The following is a 22,922-nucleotide window of genomic DNA, read 5'->3' as shown; positions in this document are numbered from 1 at the left end:
ACGAAATTTCTCGTCCATATTACGAAGAGTTTGAAAGAAAGAAAAAAAGGAAAAAAATAATAGATGTAATCCTGAAGAAAGAAGACAAAAAAGTAGAAATAGGAGTATGAGAAAATGCAAAAGGAGGAAGGGAAGAAGGAAGACAGGATACAAAAAGTGAAAAAGATAGATGGAAGGCGGAGGACTCTTAGAGAACAGAAAGATAAAAGAGGAACAAAGAGGAATATGTAAGAAAGAGAGAGAGAGAGAGAGAAGAAAGAAAAGGGACAGAAGAAAAAAGAGGGACCCTGCTTGGCGTTTGGCGCGACTTTAATTGGCCGTGCCTTAATTTTCATGTACGCCGTGCTATCTGAAGGGTTCTCAGGGACGCTCGAGAGCCGAAGGACCGTGAGAGAAGAAGAGGAGAGAAGCCCCGAAAGAAGATGGAGGAGAAGGTGATGGTGGTGACGGAGGGCAGGAAGGGAAGAGGAGAAGCAGAGCGAAGAAAGCAGAAGTGCATGACAGGGGGTGGTGGAGGAGGAATGGAGGGGGAAGAGCGGAAGGTACAAAAGAGAAGAGAACACAGAAGAAGAGAGGAGGAGGAGAAAGATGGAGGGTAAAGTAGAAGTAGAAGGCAGAGAAGAGGGGGAGTTAAGGGGGACACAGTGGTAGAGAAGGGGTTGGGTGGAGGGGAGAAACAGAGCCGGGCTCTTTCTCGCGTAGCCGGGACATATTGTCATCGTCCATAGCCAACAGCCTATTGTCTACAAGCAGCTTCCTCCCCCTTACCCTTTTGCGACCACATATACACCAATATGGCGACGCATAGAAAGAGACAGCCACAAGAGCGCGAAAAGATGAGAACGAACGAGTGAGAAGAGGCCGAAGGGGAGCAGCAAGCAACTACTACGACAGCGACGAACCACAGAGATAGATTTGTGAGAGATGAGGGAGAAAGAAAGAAAGAAAGGAAAGAGAAGAGAAAACTCGTTCGTTCGTTGGGTTCGTTTTTTACCTTTCTTCTCAACTTGTCCACTACCACCACTACTATTATATAGAACCACATGTATTCTACGTAACATCTTTCATATTTTCTATCTGTGTCCCATTGACTTTATTTTCACGTTCAAAAAAACACCTTCCACGACATAAGACAATCGAAAAATTAGTTCTTTTAATGAATATATATATATATATATATAGCGAGGATTAGTAGTAGTAGTAGTAGTAGTAATGGTGGTAATGTGGTGGTTGTAGTAGGAAGTTGTTAGGGGGTGAGCGAGCGTGCGTTTTGTATTGTCCATCGCGAACTGTGCTGTCTTTCCCACCGGTTTCCGTTTAGGGGAGAAGAAGCCACCATCGCTAGTGTAAAACATTCTACCTCAATCCGTCCTACCTATCCTACCTACCCTACCTAACCCTTCTCTTCTTCTCTTCTCTCTACTTTACTACGACACTCTTTGAAACTTTCCTACTACTACTACTATTACTACTACTTTCCTGCTGCTGGTGCCAGAGCTATTACACGCTTTAAACACCATCGTTCAAAATCGTAACGCTTTGAAACGAGTGAGAGAAAATAAAAGAAAACAAAAGAGAAGAGAAGAGAAGAGAAAAGAAGAAAAGAGAAGAGAATGAGAAAGAGAGAGAGAGAGAGAGAGAGAGAGAGAGAGAAAAAAAAATGAGAGAAACGGAATCATGCCGATTAAACTTCTCAACATACGCTAGTAGCTGCTTTATCACGAAACCGCGGAAAAAGATAAGTGTTCTCCGGATAATAAAATCAAGCTGAAGCAATGCACACACACACACACACACACACACACACACACACACACACACACACACACACACACACACACACCAATCTATTAAGTTAGCCTGGTTTCCTGAAAGAGACGAGACTACAAAGCGACAACGATGAAGACTACACTATTACTACTATTACTACTGTGAATATTATTATATTGCAAATCTAGATATTATATAGAAACACATACATACATACACGCGAATATATATATATATTAGAGCTTTGTAGAAACGGAAGTGAATTCATTGATTCAATTTCTTCCTCATCCTATTCTAGTAGCCTTTTAAATAGTCCTTATCGCGATAACTCAATGACGTTTCGAGAATTTGCAAAGGCATAAATTTTCATTAAAGCAATGTTATTTTTGATGGATTATATAAAAATTCTGATAAATTATTAAATTTTAATCTCACATCCTCTCCCTCCTCCTCTTATGTGATCCTTAAAATAATATCATTATATCATTATATTTATAATATTATATATCAACGTTTTAAAATTCTATTGTGTATTTAATTATCAAGAAAAATTAATTACAATATTTATACTAAATATTAATAATAACATTGACAATACTATATACGATAATTTACTACTTTTTTAATTTAGATAAAAACAAAGATTATCAAGAAGCTTATCAAAGTTTAAAAGAAAAAAAATAATATTTGTTAGAAGTGAGAAAGGAAAGGAATAGAAAGAGGACTCAGTCACGTATCCAATGGAAGTAAAACGAGGGGGTTGAATCTTTTTGACATTCGCAATGGTCAAAAGGAACAATAAAAATTGAGAACCGCTGAATTCCAAGAGATGGACGAAGAACACGCGAACTAGCGTGTTACATACTCGAACTCCTTTCTCCACCCCCACCCCATCCCTCCTCACTCACTCTCTCTCTCTTTCTTTCTTTATGCCCCTTGCGCTAGCAACCCTTATAGTGAAACACGCTAACGCTTGGCGCACCCTACAATCTCTTATTATAATAAAAATGTTCACACAGGAGCGATGGCTAGGTATAAAAATACTTGGCTGGGGCTAGCAAGCAAAGCAAGCAAAGCAAGCAAACAAGCACAAACGAAGCAAGCAGAAGCAAGCAGAAAGCCTGTATACACCACCTACCTTCGGATGCGAAAGCAACAGCTATGTGACTTTACCACGATAAACGTGCGATAAACTTGAGGGAAAGAAGAAAAAAAAAACCTTTGAGTTGAACTTCTACAGAAAGAAAGAGAGAGAGAGATAGAAAGAAAAACACCAAAATGTCCCTTTGCAAAATTTAAACTTTCAAACGGGACCAAGGGAAAGAAAATCGTGGGGGAAAAAAAACCATAAAACGCAAAAATGTATATCGGCAAAAAAAAAAAAAAAATAATGAGACCTCCTACTAAGCAAAGATCGTGTCTTACAAATTTAAACGATTGATTGTAAAAGAATATTTCTTTTTTTTTGTGTCTTTCAAAAGAACAAGATGACGTAATGACAGATCGATGTGAGGTATGCTAATAATAAAAGTACAATTCGAATCTTGCGAGTATTCGCGTCACGAAGTATTTTTTTTTTTTTGTTTGATTGCAGTTTCTCAAAAGGTTTATGTCGATTTTACAACAAAAATAAAACAAAAAATTAAAAAAAAGATTCAGACACAACCGGATTATTACTTCGATAAATAATAATAAAATTACTTCGATAAATGTATAAGAATTTGTTCACACAAGCCAATATTTGTTGAGAATATCGTTGAATGAACCTTTCTAATAGAAAGAGATATATATATAAGGTTGTGTATGGATAGTTATACTTGACCGTTCTCTGAAATAAACTCTATAAAGAAGGTATTGTTACTTACGTGGCACTCATATGCACGGCATTTGAATTACCGCAGTGACCCGGATTAAGAAAAGTTACATATTGTAGGCGAGGCATTGTATGTGATGATGTTAGTTTGAATTAGTCCAGACATATATTTTCTAATAACTAATTATTCTAAGAGTTAATTAACGCGTATGCGCTCAAGAGTGTGCGTGTTTAGCGGAGGAGGAAAGGGGAATGTTTGTATCACGTGAGATTAACAAGAATAAAAAAAGAAATAAAGGTCGGCTGGTTAATGTATTGCGTTTACACCTTCCTCCTCTTCCTGAACACTCCAACAAACTCCCCCTCTCGTCTATCAATGAATTGTCAAGAGAGACAGAGAGAGAGAGAGAGAGAGAGAGAGAGAGAAAAGGGAGAGAATAAAAAAAAAAGGAAAAGAAGAAGAAAAGTTTTAAAATAGCACGACCCTTTGCCAAATCTCTTGCACTTGGTCACGATTTGAGGCGCTATTTTCTTAGTAGTCTTGGAAAGAGAAGAAAAAAGAAAAGAAAAGAAAAAAAAAGAAAAAGGGTGGTATAGTACAGTATACACTAGGAACACGTCAGAAGCGAGAAGAAGTAAAGGGCTGGAGGTGAAGGTGGAGTGGCCACCACCAGCACTACCACCACCAACTCGAGTTAGTTTCTAGCCTAGATTCGACTCACCCTGGCCGATCCGAGATTTTAATTAGGACTTACACCACGTGCGCGACCATCCACGTTAAGAAAGAAAGATAGATATAGAGATAGAGAGAGGAAGAAAGAGAGGTACTGCGACCGTTCTTCTCAGACTAATGATCTCTCTTTTCATTAATAATTCAGCCTCGAGTGTCGTCTTCAACGTGGAACGCAGAATATTGTACTGGTAATGATGCCAACCGCGCTTCGCGACGCCTATTGTTTCTAAATACTCATGGAAAAATTAAAAAATAAAAATAAAAATAAAAATGAAAAAAAAGGAAGAAGTAAAAGTAAAAGAAGAAGAATAAGAAGAAGGAGGACAAATATATCTTCCCTTCGAATGATTTCGAAAAAGATTCGTTTACAAATTTTTCTTTCGTTTTCAAAAGAATGAAAAAAGGAAGGAAGGAATAGGACAAATTTTTATCGAAACTAATCAAACGTGAGTTTTAACCCCATTTTATCATCATCGTTATCGCCATCAATATTTTCGTTTTCGTGAACGAAGAAGAAATAATAAAACGATACCAACGACGACCTTGCAGAGCAAGAAGAAGATGCGTACATAACCGATGATTATGTAAAGACAGACCAAAAATATCTTGAAATGACTGACAAGCGTTTGGCCTCATAGAACATATCATCATCATCATGTTCTTCTTCTTCTTCGCTTTAGGACGATTTGACGAGAGTTATTTGCAACCGGATTCGTCGTTGTCGTCGTTTAACTTCTACGAACTTTTCGTATGAATCGGTACGAACGTGGAATAAATTAAACGCGGTTTTCTGAGAAGAATGTTTTTTTGCGCATAGATCGATGATAAAATTTTTGCATTAATTTTTTATCCTTTACATTTCTTTCTTTCCTCCCTTCCTTGCTTGCTTTTTTTCTATTTCTGTCTTTGTTATAAGAAAAAAAAATAATAATAAAACACAATTTTCCATTAAGGAAAACATACTGATCGAATATTGAAAAAAAAGAGAAAGAAAATAAAAAAAAGAAATTATTGGAGAATATTTCTAAAGGAATATTTTGATTGCTTACATAGATAGCTAAAGATAGTATAACAAAAATTAATACAAAAAAAATATTAAAACAAGGAAAAGAAAATAGAAGAAAAGATAGAAGAAGTAGGAAAATGGGGGAAGGGTTGATTTGTTGACAAAAAAGTAAAAAATAAAAAGCAGAAAAAAATCGAAAGAAGACGAATAATCAAGATGAAGAAGAAAAAAAAAGGAAGAGAAAAAAATGTGGGAATTCATGACCGAGACGATTCTACGTAGAAAAATCAGTAAGAAGTTGGTGGAATCACCGTTGTCACACCAACGACCCCCCCCCCCCCATCATCTGAAGGGAAGGGAAAGAAAAGGGACAGGAAAGGAAGGAAGAAAAGGAGAGAAAAGGAAAAATGAAGAAGAAGGAAAAATGAAGAAGAAGAAAAAGCAAAAAAAAAAGAAAAGAAAAAAAAATAGATGTGCACCGCGGCTTCAGGCGATGATACAGATTTTCATCGGAGGAAGTCGTTGCACTTTATACTGAATGGGCAGTGAGTCAACAACCCGCGATCCCTTCTCTAAATGTGCGTTAGTATATATGTATGTGTGCGTTTTTAATGTGTACAGTAGCATCTCTACACCTTTATAACAGAGTCTTCTTCGACTGTACCCACCTCCCACTATCCCACCAACCCCCTGCCATCACCCGATCTAACTCTTTCTCTCTCATTTGTATCTATCCATCTTTTACCATCGTCGACTTTGTCCTTCTTTTTTACGTCCAAGAAGAAAAAAAAGAGAGAGAGGAAGGAAGGAAGGAAGAAGAGGGTGGTGTAAAAGAGTGGGGAAAAAAAGGAAACGAGGTCTGGGAATCGCTTCATGCACTGCTAAGCATGAGCCTTCGCGTAATAACACGATCAGAGAACGACTCGTCTCATGCGTCCACGCATTTTTCCTACTAGCATAACTTCCCTTTATATATATACAGGTATATACATAAATATATACACATCATATAAACATAGGTCGTATATATGACGCAAGAACGTATTGTATATGCGGTATATAAACACATGCATCGTACATATATAAGTACATTATAAAACTTATATACAAACAAACACACATACAAACATATATAAGCACGTATACAATTATATATATATGCATCCATGCACGCACATACAAACACGCATGAAGGGATAGAAGAGTAGCAGCAAAACAAGCGCTTGCACGTTGGTGCATAAATTCCGACATAATGCTCTCTTTCTCTCTCTTTCTCTCTCTTTCTCTCTGGTCGTAGTTCTATTTTTATGTAGGCACATATCGAAGCGACGTGCACCAGCAGCCACCATCAGTAACGCAAAATAAAAAAAAATTTAAAAAGCAAGAAAAAAAACTAAAGAATAAACCAGGGGAAAGAAAAGAAAAGAGAAAGAACCGTAAACACGAGAAGAAGGTCGATATATTGTGAAATTTGCGTTGACGTAACGCGTTACGTCGATGCTACTATAAAATTCCTTTTTTTTTTGTTTTTATTTTCAAATAATAATAATAATAATAAAAATAAATAGAGATCTTCGAAATGCGGAATAACATCTTCGACTAATAACGTAAATTTTTTTTTTTTTATTTCTTTTTCTTCCATGAGGTGAGTGAGATTCGTTTTAAAAGACGGTTTTTAACTTTCATCCAATCTCCCCTTCTGTATCTTCCCCCTCACTCCTCCCTAACTTCGCTAAAACGATTTTCTGCGATTTCATCCGAGCGTAAGATGAGAGCCGAAAAGAGCAAGAAGAAGGGTGACAGAATGGTGAAGGGAAAGGGGAAGAGAAAGAGAGAGGGGGAGGAGAGAAAGGATTGAGAATATGGTGGGTGTTGTGCACCTGTACGACGACCTGGTCGCACGAGCCACGTGGAAAATTTCAGCAAGCCTTTCCTTCCTTTTACATTGGAACGACGTTGAAAAATTTAGGCCATAATAAAAATAACGAGAGAAATCAAATAAAATTACGTAATATACACACACGAGTCTCGATTATATTAAAAATAAAAAAAAAAGATAAGAAAATATTACAAAAAAGAAAAAGAAAAACAAATTTAGTAATAAAAGAGGAGAGAAGGAATTACGAATTAAAAATCAATTTAAACAAAAAAAAATATGACACTATTACCATAATTTAATTCTAAAACTTATTAGAAAAGAAGAAAATAGAATCAAACGAAAATAGTTTGAAATTTGTAATTAAAACTTGACGCATGATTGTAAAACAAATATATTAATACTAATTAAAGACCGATCGTAATATGACCCAGTTGTGTAATATAGATTCGTATCGTAAGTTCGATTTTAATCGTTCTACGTTAGTTAGAGATTTTTTTGCGACGGTTTTCACACAAAAAGTTGATGATAACTGTAAACGAATGCATACGCAAAATAAATAAAGAGAAATATAGAAAGGAGATATTATCTTATGCGCGTTTTTCAAGGTTCATCTTTGATTAATTAATGATCCCTCACGTTTTATATATTTGTATCGTGACATTTCGTCCTTATCCCATAAAAAAAAAAGAAAAGAAAAAAGTACATCTTTTTTTAACTGCAGTTATATATACAGATATGTCATTTATTTGAATACATTATTTTTTTATTTAATACGTTAACAAAATGATGCATGCAATTTTGTTTTATTCTCTATTGAATATTTAAAAAAAAAAGAATCAAAATCACATTGTAATACTGTATACCTAGGACTAGTGAAATAACACGTGATGAAAATAAGCAAAACGATGTGAGTTACTTTTACGTGACCAGGATGAACAAATATATATATATATAAATCAAGGTAAGAATTTGCAAAAGAATTAAATGAAACGAAACAATACTTAAAAACTAAAAAACGTAAGAAAAGGATATTAAAAAAGAAAAAAAAAGAAAGGAAAGTAGAAAGATGAGAAGATTTGTTAAGGAGATTATATAATCAAATTGATCCAAACAGGATAAAATAATTTGAAGAACGTGTCGACTATCTTTTGCTTTTCTTCTAAAAAATCTTCAAGGTTTCGCGAGAAAATTCGAATTCGACCTCGATGTATTCGTCGCCCCCCCTCCCGTTGCTCTTTCTATAGTCGTTCTCTTCAATCAGAACTAATCCTTCCTCACGTGTGCTTCGTGCCGGAAGGGTTCTAAAGCCTCGTTTTTGCCAAGGAACGTGCGCATGTGCAATAAAGAGAGATAGAGAAAGATGGAAATAGATATTACGTCGCTGATAGGAATGTAAGGATCTCATTCTTCTTTCGTACAGCTGTTCTTAAAAGAAAAACGTCGTGTGTCTAATTGTACAGCAAAAAGTTTCCAATCGTCCATCAGAAAAAGTGCACCAGAAAATATACCATAATGAATCCTTTTTAACATATATATATATATATATATATATATATATATATATAATATGTATATATGTGTATGATGGTATATTAGTATTGTATATTAAAATATATAAGTCGAATGAAGGCTAATTTCAACTGTATTCCATCCTCAAATTAATTCTTTAAAGTCTTTGATCAATAATGATTATTAATAAATAAAAATAAATAAAATTTATATAACATATATATAATATATATATACACCCTATATATTTCATATAAATGTATTTATACGAAGGTATATAAAAAGTAACATTTATAAAGAAAATTGGTGATGAAATTTTCGAAGAATCTAACGAATAAATAGGAACCTAAATAATACATTTGCCAATATTATTATGTATACACGTGGACGATGATTCGATGCTAATTCATATGAGATGAAAGTACAAATTTTGTAATATATGTATATATGATATATATGTGCGCATATTCATGTATAATATATGAACCTGTGTGGTGAATGTCGACAAAATGGTTAGACGTATATCGACCGTTCTATTTTCCGAATAGGTTTGGAAGTAGACGTCGAGAGGCTGTCACTCTATGATTTATACGTTTGTCTGCGCCGCAGGACAAGGTCGTTCTTCCCACTCCCCCTCCATCTCCCCCTCTTCACCCTCATCCTTCTTTCAAACCACCTACAACCACCCCCTTAATCTCACCCTTTCTTAAAATTCCTTTGTTGTTCAAATTCATCCAGAGGCGCGCGTGCAAATATCTTTGACATTTTTCCTTTATTTCGTGGTAACGTTTCGTGAAAATTAAACTTACAAACTATTTTATCTGAGAAAATATTTAATTAAACGTGATTTTGTATTTTATCAACACGTCAGTTAGATGAAAAAATAGATCAAGTTAATGAACAATAATTAATAGTGTATAAACTATAATGTGCATATAGTGTTTCTCCTGTAAGTATACCGTTTTTTTTTTTATTACTTAACCATTTAGATGCGGCTTATGTTTTTTTCATCCCTATGCTTGTCAGTTTATCGAATAATTAACTTAAACATCAATTTACATAAAACAATAACGTAGTAAATTAATTCTTTCGTGTAATGTTTAATATTTTAGATTGTTAAATTAAAATGTAACGGATTTTGCAATGATCTATAACTTAAGAAATTATATTTAAATGATCATAGTTTCCAATTAAAGATACAGAACGACTGTAGTAATAATTGAAAGTTCGAGAATAGGATACAAATATTACGTGTAATTGAAAAATACATAATATTTGTGAAAAAGATATCTTCTTTTCTTTTCTCCTTTTTTCGTGTAAATCATATAATTATATATTTCTCTTTCAGAAGATGAAACTTCTAACTTGATTCTAACCAACGAACGTTTGCTACGAAACTGTTGTCGTAACGATAGGCTTAGTTTATACATTTCTAACGGTACTCTCATATTAATAATCATGAATTCGTGCGGTTAACTGGCATGCGTACGATAGTATAATAGCTGTAATATTTCATAGCTAAAAGTAATAAGACTTTTAAATATATAATTGCGTTAACTTTACTATAACGCAAGACCTCGATATAAGAACGCATCTATTCTATGAAAAGATAAGAAGAATTTCTTTTAATTTGTATTATAACATAATGTTAAATAGTTTGTTCATTATTACTAATGTGTTTAAAAATACTGTTATTAAAATCAATAAAAAGACGATTCATAAATTATATCTTTCTTGATAAAATCCTAAACAATACTATGACTAAATAAACAACTTTATTCGTTTAAAACGAACAAATAATGGAAAAACTGAATAGAATCCAATGCGGAAATAAAGTGATGACAAGATGGAGAATTGGTGATAAACACCAATAAAAAAATTCCTTTTATATCCTGATCATTTACACGACAAAGAAATAAAATACACACGTAAAATATTATTCGGCATCTTTTCGTAGATCAAAACTATAAAATAAATAAATATATATATATATATTTATAGTAAAGAAAGAAACTGGACTTACCTGTACATCAAAATGGGTTGTAGTGTCTTGCGGTTGGGGTGGTCCTTGTTGTTGTTGCTGTTGTTGAGATGGTGGTGGTGCTTGCGGGGGTGGTGGTGCCTGTGCACCAAACAATTGCGCCGCATGAGAATGGGGATGCTGAAGGTGATGTGTTGGTGGTGCCTGATGATGTTGAAGATGGTGCGGTGGTGCTGCAGCAAAAGCTGCCATAAAATGTTCCTCACTTCCAACAACATCAACACCTGGTTTTAATAAAACTACGCCGGCACCGCCTGCGCTAACTGCTAACGTTGCAGCCGCATTTTTTTGAAATTCCTCTTCACCTGGTGATGGTTGACGACTTCCTGGTGTACGACTGTAGACAAAAAAGATAAATAAATAATAATAATAATTAAAGAAACAATAATAATTGTATATTTCGTTCGAATTCATTTGAATTTAATTAACTTTTAGCTATTGAATCTAAATTACTATTACAATAATGATCATGACAAAATTGTTATCGATCGTAATTAAACTTTACGAAAGAAAGTGAAACACACTATAGAGAAGACATGCTTTTTCTATATAAAGAGAATGACGTAGTTTCTCCAGATACGAAGAAATCATTGTCGTAAATGTCAGGGACCGCATTGTTGGTTCTGATACTTGTATAACATAGTTTAAAAAAAATATATTTTTCTCATTGATATCATAAGAAAAACTCAAGTATCATATTCATAGACAAATACGAAAACCTAGTATTTTAAACATAAAAATCTAAATCACACCACAAGAACCTAATCTTGGAATTTTAATTTCACAATCAAAAATTAACCTATAAGGTTCAACAAGATTTAGTCATAAAATGTAAACATTATTTTTAACTAATAACAATGCATTAAACATAATTATAATGCGAACGATAAAACTTAATTGCAAAATTGACCTGCTTGATAATAAATAATCGACGAGTCAAATTAAATTTATAATAATCTTATATCAGCACGAATAAATCGATAAAATAAAAACGTCCAAAAAATAAATAAATAAATAAATATATATATATATATATATATAATAATTTTTAATTTAATCGATAAATTTAAGTTAATCGATCGAGAGAAAAAAAAATATCTAACGTACCAACGGAAAAGAGAAAACTTATCTTGTGAAAGTGTCGGTAATGTTTCTTTACAAAGTACTTTTGATCAGAGTCACAGATGGCGCTAGTTAACGAAAAGTGACAATATGATATAAAACACGTGTACGCGTGATGCCGACGACCGCGTGCAAGCAAAACACAGCAGCAAACAAAATCAAAACTGCTTTCACGCCCTTGACAATATTATCTCTATGACGTTTCTTCTCAGCGTGTCCGGCTAAAACCTTGATAAATATTCGCAATTATGCGATATATAACAACATAATACATTTAAATTATCTCTAAGCTGTTAATACGATTGTTTGAAACGTAATGTAACAATTTGATATGCATGTATTCTTCTTTTTTTTCTTTCGCTTATCGACGACAACACAATTATCATTGATACATATTCGTATGTATGTTTATCTCTTTTTCTTGCAAGTATGGAAGAATATTCTAAGAAAAGAGTTTACATTCTAATTAATTCTTAATGACTTTCAAATAAAACCAATGAACAAAAATCGATATGAAATTTGAACGATGTGAGAAATGAATGTTTCGTTTCGTTTCTTTTTCTTCTCATCGACTAATACTTACTTGAAACCTTTATCATCGTCAAGACCATTTTGTGAAGCTAATCCATTTCCTTGTGGACCAGAATCGTCTTTCGAATTATCAAATGGACTTGCCGATCCTTTATCTTTTTCTTTTTTGTCTGTGTCAGTATTCTATATGGAAGAAAAAAAAACGTAAGTATATGTATGTAAATATAAATGAAAAGATTTTATATTTATTTCAATTTATCAAATTTACCAATCGAAGAGATCCCATTCGAGGTTCTAAATCCTTAGGTGTCGTGGGACTTGAACCAAGAACATATTCCACCATCTTAACTCCCAATCCACCCGTTTCACTTAAAAGAGAAGATCTTATATACCAAAGTTTTGAAATATTAGATCACAATTAAATTTCTTAGTATATATAAATATAAATTCGTAGTAATGTCATTTAAAATAAATAAAAAATAATATTTAACCAACCTGCTTCTAGGACTGAGAACTGTCCCAACTTCAGAAGTTTGATGATGATATCCAGTACCAACACCCACGCGTCTACCCATCGATATTGGTTGAGATACCGCATGATCTATTAAAAAATAGAAACAAAAAATAAACAAACAAATAAAATTAGATGATCACATCAATTTATAAGAAGAAGAGAAAAAGAAATAAATTATATTTCTTGTTATCGTCTATTCAAATTGTAATTATAAATCATTGATCGGAACTACCTAGGATTAATTATCTGTTGAGAAAAAAAAAATTGAAGAAGACATTAAAATTAGCAAAGACCCCTTCTTCTTCTTCTTCTTCATCCCTCTAGCGATGGAATGTTGGTTAATCGAAGGGATTGAAAAAGGTTAAGAAAAGAGGGTGAGGGTGAAGGGGAGGGTTGAAGATTGTCATAGGGTGGATCGGTAGGCACGTCCCTGGCGTTGTTGGGACATTGCCCCTATACCGCCCTCGATGCCGATGCCGGGCGTCTGTCGCCATAGCAACAGCCGCGTTGCACCCATCCTCGTGAGGAGGCGGCGCACACGCAGGACCGTCTCGCATGTGCACGTTCAAGTCACGGAATCAAGTGTTCAGTTTCGCAACATACGTTGCCTACCACTCTTGCGCCCCAACACACAACATGCCAACGGTACCGAGACACATCTTCTCTTATTCACATGCTGCTGCTTCTGCTGCTGCTACTACTACTACTACTACTACTACTACTACTACTACTACTACTACTACTACTACTACTACTGGTGCTACCATTACATATACTAAATTTCACTCAAAAGCAGGAAGAAGAATTATTTCTCCTCTTCTTCTCATTCAGTAATGTGAACAACAAAAGTGAAAGCTAGCTAGACTTTGGCTAACTTTAATGGTATATTTTGTAATCAATAATTAAACTCTCATTTGTCATACCAACATACGATGCCTCGTCAAATACATCATCGTTGAATCAACATACGATCGTATTCAAACTCTATATCAATCGATCGATCAGATATTTATAACACGGAATAGATGGACATGATATGACCTTTGTAACAATAATCATCAAAGAATAGAATGGTAAGGATAAACAAAATAGTTTAAAGACATAACAAACAAAGATATTCAAATTGGGATGAATAATTGATTTGGTCTAATCAACGGGATCGATCATTTGAAATGTGTAACATATGAGAAAATATACCTGAAGTACTCCAAGTTGAATCTCGCCACATTTGGTGGTCGCCCAGGTGAAGTATCCCCCCACCACCTTTTACGCCACCCTCGTCCTTGGAACCGCCTTCGTCCACACCCCAAAGCTTTTTTGCCGAGGGAGCGATCTAGAATATTAAAAAACAAAGGTTTATATAGATCGGCAGTTGGATCGAACAAATTTCTCTTATCATCTATGTAAGAATAAATTCATTTACATTTTAATAAGTTGAAAACTTGTTTAAATTCTATACAAATTTTCTTATTTAAATCATATATAAATATCAGAAGTGTGTCTATGTGTGTGGTTTTCCGAAATTACGGACGATATTATAACAAATAAAATTTTTGCCTTTAATTAAAAAACAATGTTTCTTAAATGTATTTACATTATTTATATTATTAAACAATTGATAACATGAATTTCGAATTGCCAGAGTTTGCCCGAGCAGAACTCAAGATATCGAACACCCAATAACCCAAATATATATGCATATATACATACACATACGCGTATTTATTTATTATATTTTAACGTATAAACGTTTAGTTTCTGTATTTGTTAATGTAGATATTAATAATTAAAAATAAATCGAATAAAAAATAAATTTATTGATCGTTTATTCGTACAAATCGCACCTGTTTTGATTAAGAGAAAACAAAAGTGTAGTTTCCATTCGGGACTTAACTACATATAGTTGTTCGCCGAGGGGCCGTTGCACCGATCCTAACCTCACGCAACTTAAGATCCATGACGTAATAGAACGCGGTAAAAAGAGTATCGAGGAAGAGAGAAACACGGAGACGCACGAGGATCACGGAATTCTCTCTATACAGGTGTATTCTGATACGTGTGTGCCGTAACAATGGTACGATATAACATAGATAGAGAACGCATGTACTATATACCTAATGTAAATAATAATCTAATGGCATAGTACTGGAACGAATCGATTGCTATCAGCAAGAACATATAACTTCAAAACTTGAAAACTTTGAATTAGAAAAAAAGACAAAAACTAAAATTTACACGATAAATTAAATCGATTAATTATGGAGTAAATAAAAACTTTGACAAAAAGAAAAATTATATTCAATTATATTTAATTAATTTACTCCAGGTATTAATTTGATGAAAGTATAATGAAATGCGGTGTCAGGTATCAAGAAAAAATACTAATAGAACAAAATTTCATTATGCAAAAGAGACAAAAAAATAATCTTGGTTGTATCACATTTGTATCGGGAGATATAGGGGTAGGCAGATGATCCACGTCCATTTCAATCGACCATTTTTCCTATGGGATTGTAACCGGTTTACAAAGCCGCATATAACTCGTTCGATTTTTATCAAATCCACAGTTTTTCAATCAATTTGTTTTAAAAACTAACGTATTGGACGAAATCAGGGACTTCGTTAGTATACAAAGTCGTTAAATCGAACCAATAAGGGGAAAGATTTTGTCAAGATACCAAAAACCAAAGAAGAAGGAAGAAAGAAATAAATAAAGAAAGAAAAAAAACATAACAATTGCTTGAAATTCAACGTTCGATTTAATACAACACAACGCAACTTTCAAGAAAAGTTATTTCCTTATATACGAAGGAGAAAATTCTCAGCTACGTGATCTGAATTTAAAAGACAGAAGAATGTTTTCATTCGGGGCCGAGACAAAAAGAAAAGGAAAAAATAAAAAAGAGAAATAAAGACAGATAACAATAATAATAATAATAATAATAATAATAATAATAATAATAATAATAATAATAATAATAAATAAATAAATAAATAAATAAATAAATAAATAAATAAAAAGAAAGAACAAAGAGATCAAATGGTCTCAATGAAACATTTCGCATCGATCAAAACTTGAGAATATGATTTAAAGTAAGAAGAAAGAAAGAAAGAAAGAGAAAGAGAGTAAAGGTAAGGCTCGGTCAGCCGGGGATGATATGCCACGAGTATCGACCGCGACGCCGGCCGGTGGAGACGCTTTCGCGACGCGTGGGAGAGAACGAAAGAGAGGGGGGAGAGAGAGAAAGAGAGAACGAGAATGACGGGAATACCACCTACCCTCTCATCCTCATCCTCATCCTCATCCTCATCCTCATCCTCATCCTCATCCTCATCCTTCTTCCCCTCACCTACCTTGTAAATGGTTTTCTCCTTCTTGCTACCGCGTAACACGCGGGGGGCGCGCAACCCTCCGCGCGACTATTTCCCTCTCCCCTGTACCCTTTCAAGCGCGTTCACCACCCACCACTAGATGGAGAGAGAAAATTCTTCCCACCAATGCACGCCTAGCCGTCTACTCACCCCCACCATCGCGACCACAAGCAAGCAGCAAGCAAGCAAGCAAGCAGGCAGGCAGGCAGGCGGTCTTCCGACGCGCACCGTGGACGTCGCTAAACAGCCACGGGGCCACCGACCCCCTCCCCAGGCCCCCGGCCACGGGTCACGGCCACTGTCCGCGCGCGTTAGAGCACCCAACCAAACAAGTTCCCTCCATTATCTTTCTCTCCTTCTAACACTGTTTATTTATTTTTTTTTTCAGTTTTTATTTTTTTATTTATTTCTTTTTTTCTTCCTTCGAAACTATGACTAAAAACGTCAATATAATTTCTTTATTATATCCTTCTCTTATCTATATCTGTATTTAAAATAAAAAAAAATATTTAAAAAAAAAAAAAGAATAAAGATTGAAGATTAAACTTTTCGTATCGCGTACGCATAAAACTTGACAAAATTCGTGATCAAAGTAATGAGATGGTGTGTGTTCGTCATCGTCGTCGTCTCTGTCGGAATCTCGATCGGCCTATATTTATGTTTACATTATTACGATACTATCGGAATCTCGTGCTGAGATAATTACGTCACGCGATTTCTCTTGTATGCCAAATGTAATATGTTTGTATGAATCTTTGAAACGTAACAACGTATATGACGTAGTCGATACAACACACACTAGAGACCACTTATTATCTCACACACTCGTGGATTTATGAATTTGAGTACTAGATCTAATATAAACCGATATGCGTATATATCTTACAGCTGGTTATGATAATGATAATGATAATGATGATTATGATGATTATGATGATGATGATGATGATGATGATGATGGCAATGAACACACATTCTAAGATTATGCGAATCTTGTGAATCTCGTAAACGTTCGATAATAAATAATGAGTATGATAACGAGCAAGTTTACGTCCTTGTCATACGTATTCAGTGATAGGCCACGGGAAACGTGATGCGTTTAGGTTCAACGACACGTATGTCACACCTGTACGTGTCACTACTACTTCTCGTGAATCTAGGAAATCAAGCAACAAATGAAATAACGTTATGCATATTATTTATTAATGTGTTGTGAATGATGACTCACACACAGGATGCCCAAAAAGTTGATTTACCAAACTACAAAATTTATTTTTGACAAATATTTTAAATAATTATTTAGAGTGAAGGTGTTGATTCGACGCGTGTCAATAATTTGTAGTTAAAACACTGCACTAATTACAAATTCATATATTAGAATTAAAGACAAAATATTGCAGTTTTATTAATGAATAAATATTGATTATTTTTTGTTGTTCTTCTTTTCTTGGGACATCTTGTACATGGGTACAGTTGAAAAGTTTTTAGCATAAAAAAAGAAACAATCCCTTTTTTGATCAAACTCACTTTTACTTTTAAGAAAAAGTAAGTTTTCTTTCGGTTGAGATTCAGAACTTTTTAATCCATTCTCATATGTTCTTCTTCTTCTTATAACTCTGAATTTGTTAATACTTAATTATTATTATCATTCAATACTCTACTATATAATCCTTAAACTTGTTGACGATGTTAATCCTTGTTTTTTGAAGGATCAATATCTAAAAATTCATTCTACGTTATAAATAAATCAATAACCGATTCAAATTTATAAGAAGAGATAATAACGATAACGTTATCAACGTTTACGCATTTTATTTACATAATTTGTAATTAATTTGTTTATTCAATTTTATTTGATTGTTAAATGTTTAATTTGGATTATATTTGATATAGGTAAACTTGTTAAATTGAAATATTAATTGTTTCTTCGTTTAACAATGTGTTTAATATTTCAAATAATTATGTGAGGTATCCAGCTAAACATCTTGGTTCGGAACAACCCTAGTCGTAAATATGTTAATCAACATTATAATAAATTATATGCATTAAATGAATTATTGAATATCTACAAAATTAAATTAAATTAAATTAAATTAAATTAAATTAAATTAAATTAAATATTGTATTAAATAAATTATTTATTTCTGCGATTAGTATAAATAAAATTTAGTAAAAACGAATTCTAATCTAAAAACAAATACCTCTAATCTCGAGAAAACTAAGAAAGAAAAGAAAAAATACCTACAAAAAAGTTAGAGAAAAAGAGAGAAATATTATGTATGATAACCTCAAAGAGAAAGAACGCAAAAAAAAAAAATAAAGAAAAGAAAGGAAAGGAAAGGAAAAATAGGAGAGCGCGCGCGTGTCCAAGAGACTTGTTCCATGCGATGCGCGCGACATAGTTCTTCGACTATAGAACGACCATAACCTAAAACCGAATTTATGATTTATTACTAGCATGGACGAATTTGGCGATAATATACTTTAGCTGCTTCTTCTCGCAGAACTAATAATACAAATGTAATTGAAAAAAATATATAAAAAGGAAACATGAATAAAGAAATAGGTTTTTAATGAAAGAAAATAAAAATAGAATATGATAACAATCAAGATGGATGGGGTTGATATAAAGGGATTAAGAAACGAATGAGATGGTTGTTAGGATTGTGTAAATACCATATCGGCTCCCAGATCCTTCATATCGCAGTAAAAGAATAAGTCCCCCGGTGGTTTCATCCAGTCGCCTGTACTGGTGCTTGCACCCTGGCCGTATCCTACACCGAAACTCTCCACCGTATCCGAGGTAAGTAGAACTCGTTGCGTCGTTACTACCACTGTTGTTGTCGTTACTGGATTCGCCGTTAACCCCGTTTCGTTGTGGTAGCACAAACAAACACGCGCCGGACGAAAAGAAACTCAAAGCGGCGCAGCACTCTCTTCTTTTGCTTCTTCTTCTACTTCTACTACTTCTCACATGTACTGCTCGATCGATGGAAGAGGGGGTAACAAAAGGGCACAACAAGGAAGAATAATTTTTTTCAACGAGAAATCGACTGATAATGACCAAGGGCAAATAAAATACGAAAAAGGTTAATGATATGGTGTTAGTAGATATAATGATGCAAGTGATGGTAGTTAAGAAAGACGCCGGAGATTATGCCTGTCTGTCTTTCTCTCTCTCTTTCTCACTCTTTGTTTTAAAAGGGCGGCCCCCCTTCTACCGGTGCGTCCAATAACTTCTACGAAGAGAGAAGGTGAAGGAATTAGGGTGGACGATGCGATGCCGGTTGTGTGATCTAACTCGTCGCACTACGCCACCACCACTTCTCTCTTCTATCCTGCGCCACCACTCGACACAATGATTTGTTTTTATTTTCTTATTCTTTAATCTTCTAATCCTTTTCCTTTCTTTGACTTTTCTATTTGCTTATTATAGGATAAGAAGAAGAAGGAAAAAAAAACGTGCACGGTCCGTCTGTCTGTATCGTATCGCTCTTGATGCCGGCACACCAACCGATGAGCAGGATAGGGATTTAGTGACGTAAAAGAGGCACAAAAGAAAAAGGAAGAAAGGGATAGACTAATAAAGAGAAACACGGAAAGAGACGGAGAAAGAGAGAGACAGAGAGAGAAAAAAGAAAAAGACGAGAAAGAGAGATAGAGAATCCTTGGGTCCGCCCGTTCAACGATTCCAACACCAACGGTGTACGTAAACCGATGCTAACGCCGCTATTTGAAACCTTCTTCCCTGTTACTTATTTCTTAAACTTTTCTTTCTTAACACCAACGACACACCGGAAAAGCTTTTTTCCCCTAATCCGACACTATCTTCTTCCTTCTTTTCTTTTTTCTTTTCCAGCTCACAAATACAATACCTTTCTCTCCTTCAATCACTTACACTTTGCAGCACACTATTTTCACACTACGCGAGAAATATGAATTTTATTTTCCAGGAGAATATACACGGGAGCCTTCCAAATCGATCGAAACGCGTTAACTCGAGCAACTTCACGTTCGTCCTAGCAGCACTAGCACCAGCATATCGCGGAGAATGCGCGTTGTCTTTCGAGCTCTTTTCGGGGTAAATGTTCGGCGTTTTGTTTCTAGGATTATTACGAATAATAGCTTAGACACCCCTCGTTTATATCGAAAATTTTCTTGTTCGACCGGCCTCCCTGCGCTGCTGGACGAGACGAACTGATCGCCCAAATGAAACAAAGAACGACGCGCGACACTAGCGCACTCTACCGTTGACGGTAAATAACTAGATCTCTTTCTTCACCCCGCACCCCCACAATATGCCAGCTACCACGCGACCGTCTACTCGCTCCAACCAATCAACGAATTTTCAAGAAAATTCGCGCCTACCCTTCGTCCAAACACATTCGTTGTGTTATACCATTCTTTTGAGCCTCGCCTTCCTCCCTCTCACGGTAAATTCAAGAGTTTCTCACCGCATGGACAAACTCGACTTAACGAGTCAACATTTAGTTTTTTTTTTTTTTTTTTTTTTAACAAACATGCAATATTATAATTTAAAGATGTAAGCTCGATATAGTAGTGAATGATAATAGAAATTACAGAACGATTAAAACAACGAATTACCTTGTTCAATAACATTTTAAAAATTAACCTAATTTACCTGTGACAACGTTGAATATAACAATCATATAATGATATTTAGACGGTAAAATGATTAAGCTCAACGATAAGATGTTTCGAAAATCGACTAACACAATAAGTTTTATCAACGATATTCCAATGACATTCACTATTTTAAACGTAATTATCTTCTTACTACAAACTATCTTGAATGTTCGAATTTTCATATGCGACTCTAAATAACCGCCAAAACTTCGAGCAGCATTCTCTTTTTTTTTTTAAATAAATGGCGCGCGAAATACAAATTGACAAATTCAATTCGATGTTGCGATCAAATTTTTGCACAACGAGTAGCAATATCTATCTTAATTATTGGATAGAGTATAAACAACGAAGTAGCCAAATTTCAACCTTGACACGATTTTTCCAAATTTACACATCGAGTGGGCCTTGCCTCTCCCCGTGACGCACAAAATCAATCATAACCTAAATTGATTTATTTCAATTTCAATACACCTAAAATTTTTAATTATTGATATATAATTCGCGATAGATATTTCTACAAGAAATAATTAATCTTAAAATTAAGAATACTGCTTACAATTGATTATAAACATGTTATTTGTTATTATATTATTTGATGTTAAAATGATAATAATGTTATCGATTTAAAATATTTATCAAAAAATATAAAAATAGTGTATTTTTGAATACACGTTCTTAATGAAAACATCATAATTCTATAAAACACATAATATCTATATTTTAAATGATGCAAATACATAATGATCCCATGCAAAACGATATGAATGAATTTATGCACATGTTTAAAAGCTCTAGATAATTTATGTGCAATATAATAAACAATATCGATATATAAAGTACAATAAGATCTGTATAATTTATAATAACTGTATAGTGATAGAATCTATACGCATTATTTATTTTAGTTGCTTTGTCAAATCAGAAATTTTAATTGAATAGCTCGATTGGTCTGCGCTATAATGTATATGAGTGTGATTTAAAAATTCATGTTAAAATAAAACTTCAATATTTCCTCTAGGAAATAAAATTTCTCTTAATTGCTACGACATAACCACTTATATAAGATTAATTTTGATCTTTAATGTAGTACTCACTTGTCCGTTTCTAAATTGCTGCTGTTGTTGCTGCTGCTGATGCTGATGATGAAAAAGTGCAACCTGTTGTTGTGCTGTCATTTGATTGTTAAGATAAACCAAATGCTCTGCTCCAGGAGCTCCGCTCTAGCAACACACAAAATTTATTAATTATTTGTACACCGACAATGAGTACCATAACCAATAAAATTTATATATTACACATAGGGAGAAACATATGCAATTACCTTAAGTTGCATTGGATGAATCTCATATGGTAAATGTATGTTATTCATTGTTTGTAAATTCAATTGTTGTGGTTGACTTTGTTGCGGTATACTAAGTTTAGTCATGGGATATTTCCATTTCTCTTGATTCTGAAATCATTTACAAAATTATATAATATTTTATATTATTGTTTACCTATCATCGTAATAAAACTATTCAAGATTTATACTTACATTATCGACAATTGTATCATCCGCTAACGTCCATGTTCTTGGTGCTTGTTTTGTTTGAAAATTAGCAGATTGTGCATTAAATTCTGGTTCGGTAGGTCTTTGAAACACATATCCAACCATTGCATCGTCTTGAGTTCTACTAGCTCCAATCTGATGAGCTTGACCAGGTTGTATTCGCATACTGTCACCACCTGCCATGGCTTGACTACACTGTTCTGCATCCTTTTAACAATAAATGATTCCACATTTATGACAATGACGTTTATTAGATACACATTATATTTCAGAACTTCGAACATTAAGAAGCAGCTGATGAAAATATATTTTTCCCAAAAATTGTTTATAATATATTTATTTACACTTGTATTGTAATGTGATAATATATCTTAAACAAAGAATTACCAATGAGTCTTTCTTGAATAATATAATTAATTTATTGGTAGAATGTAAT

The 22,922-nt window shown here is 34.0% G+C and overlaps 1 protein-coding gene across 7 annotated transcripts in view; it reads right to left on the bottom strand.

The window, feature by feature from the left end:
* Positions 1 to 22,922, bottom strand: part of pum (pumilio) — an 82,064-nt gene that overhangs the window by 54,089 nt on the left and 5,053 nt on the right. For 5 of the 7 annotated variants that reach the window (XM_015321291.2, XM_015321289.2, XM_089177764.1 and 2 more), the window contains 8 exons: positions 22,472 to 22,693; positions 22,259 to 22,387; positions 22,032 to 22,157; positions 14,116 to 14,251; positions 12,900 to 13,005; positions 12,673 to 12,772; positions 12,457 to 12,587; positions 10,734 to 11,088 (listed from right to left, as the gene is read on the bottom strand). In XM_015321291.2, the coding sequence (XP_015176777.1) occupies positions 10,734 to 11,088; positions 12,457 to 12,587; positions 12,673 to 12,772; positions 12,900 to 13,005; positions 14,116 to 14,251; positions 22,032 to 22,157; positions 22,259 to 22,387; positions 22,472 to 22,693 (1,305 nt within the window). Of the gene's footprint in view, positions 1 to 10,733; positions 11,089 to 12,456; positions 12,588 to 12,672; positions 12,773 to 12,899; positions 13,006 to 14,115; positions 14,252 to 18,966; positions 19,181 to 22,027; positions 22,158 to 22,258; positions 22,388 to 22,471; positions 22,694 to 22,922 lie in introns of those variants that run through there. The other 2 variants (XM_089177766.1, XM_015321292.2) reach the window with 2 other exon arrangements.

Source organism: Polistes dominula, unplaced genomic scaffold (genome assembly GCF_049000335.1).
Source record: "Polistes dominula isolate Pdom_NZ unplaced genomic scaffold, Pdom_raw_medaka contig_24, whole genome shotgun sequence".
In the NCBI taxonomy this organism is placed as follows: domain Eukaryota; kingdom Metazoa; phylum Arthropoda; class Insecta; order Hymenoptera; family Vespidae; genus Polistes; species Polistes dominula.
This window is presented reverse-complemented; position numbering and strand designations above follow the sequence as displayed.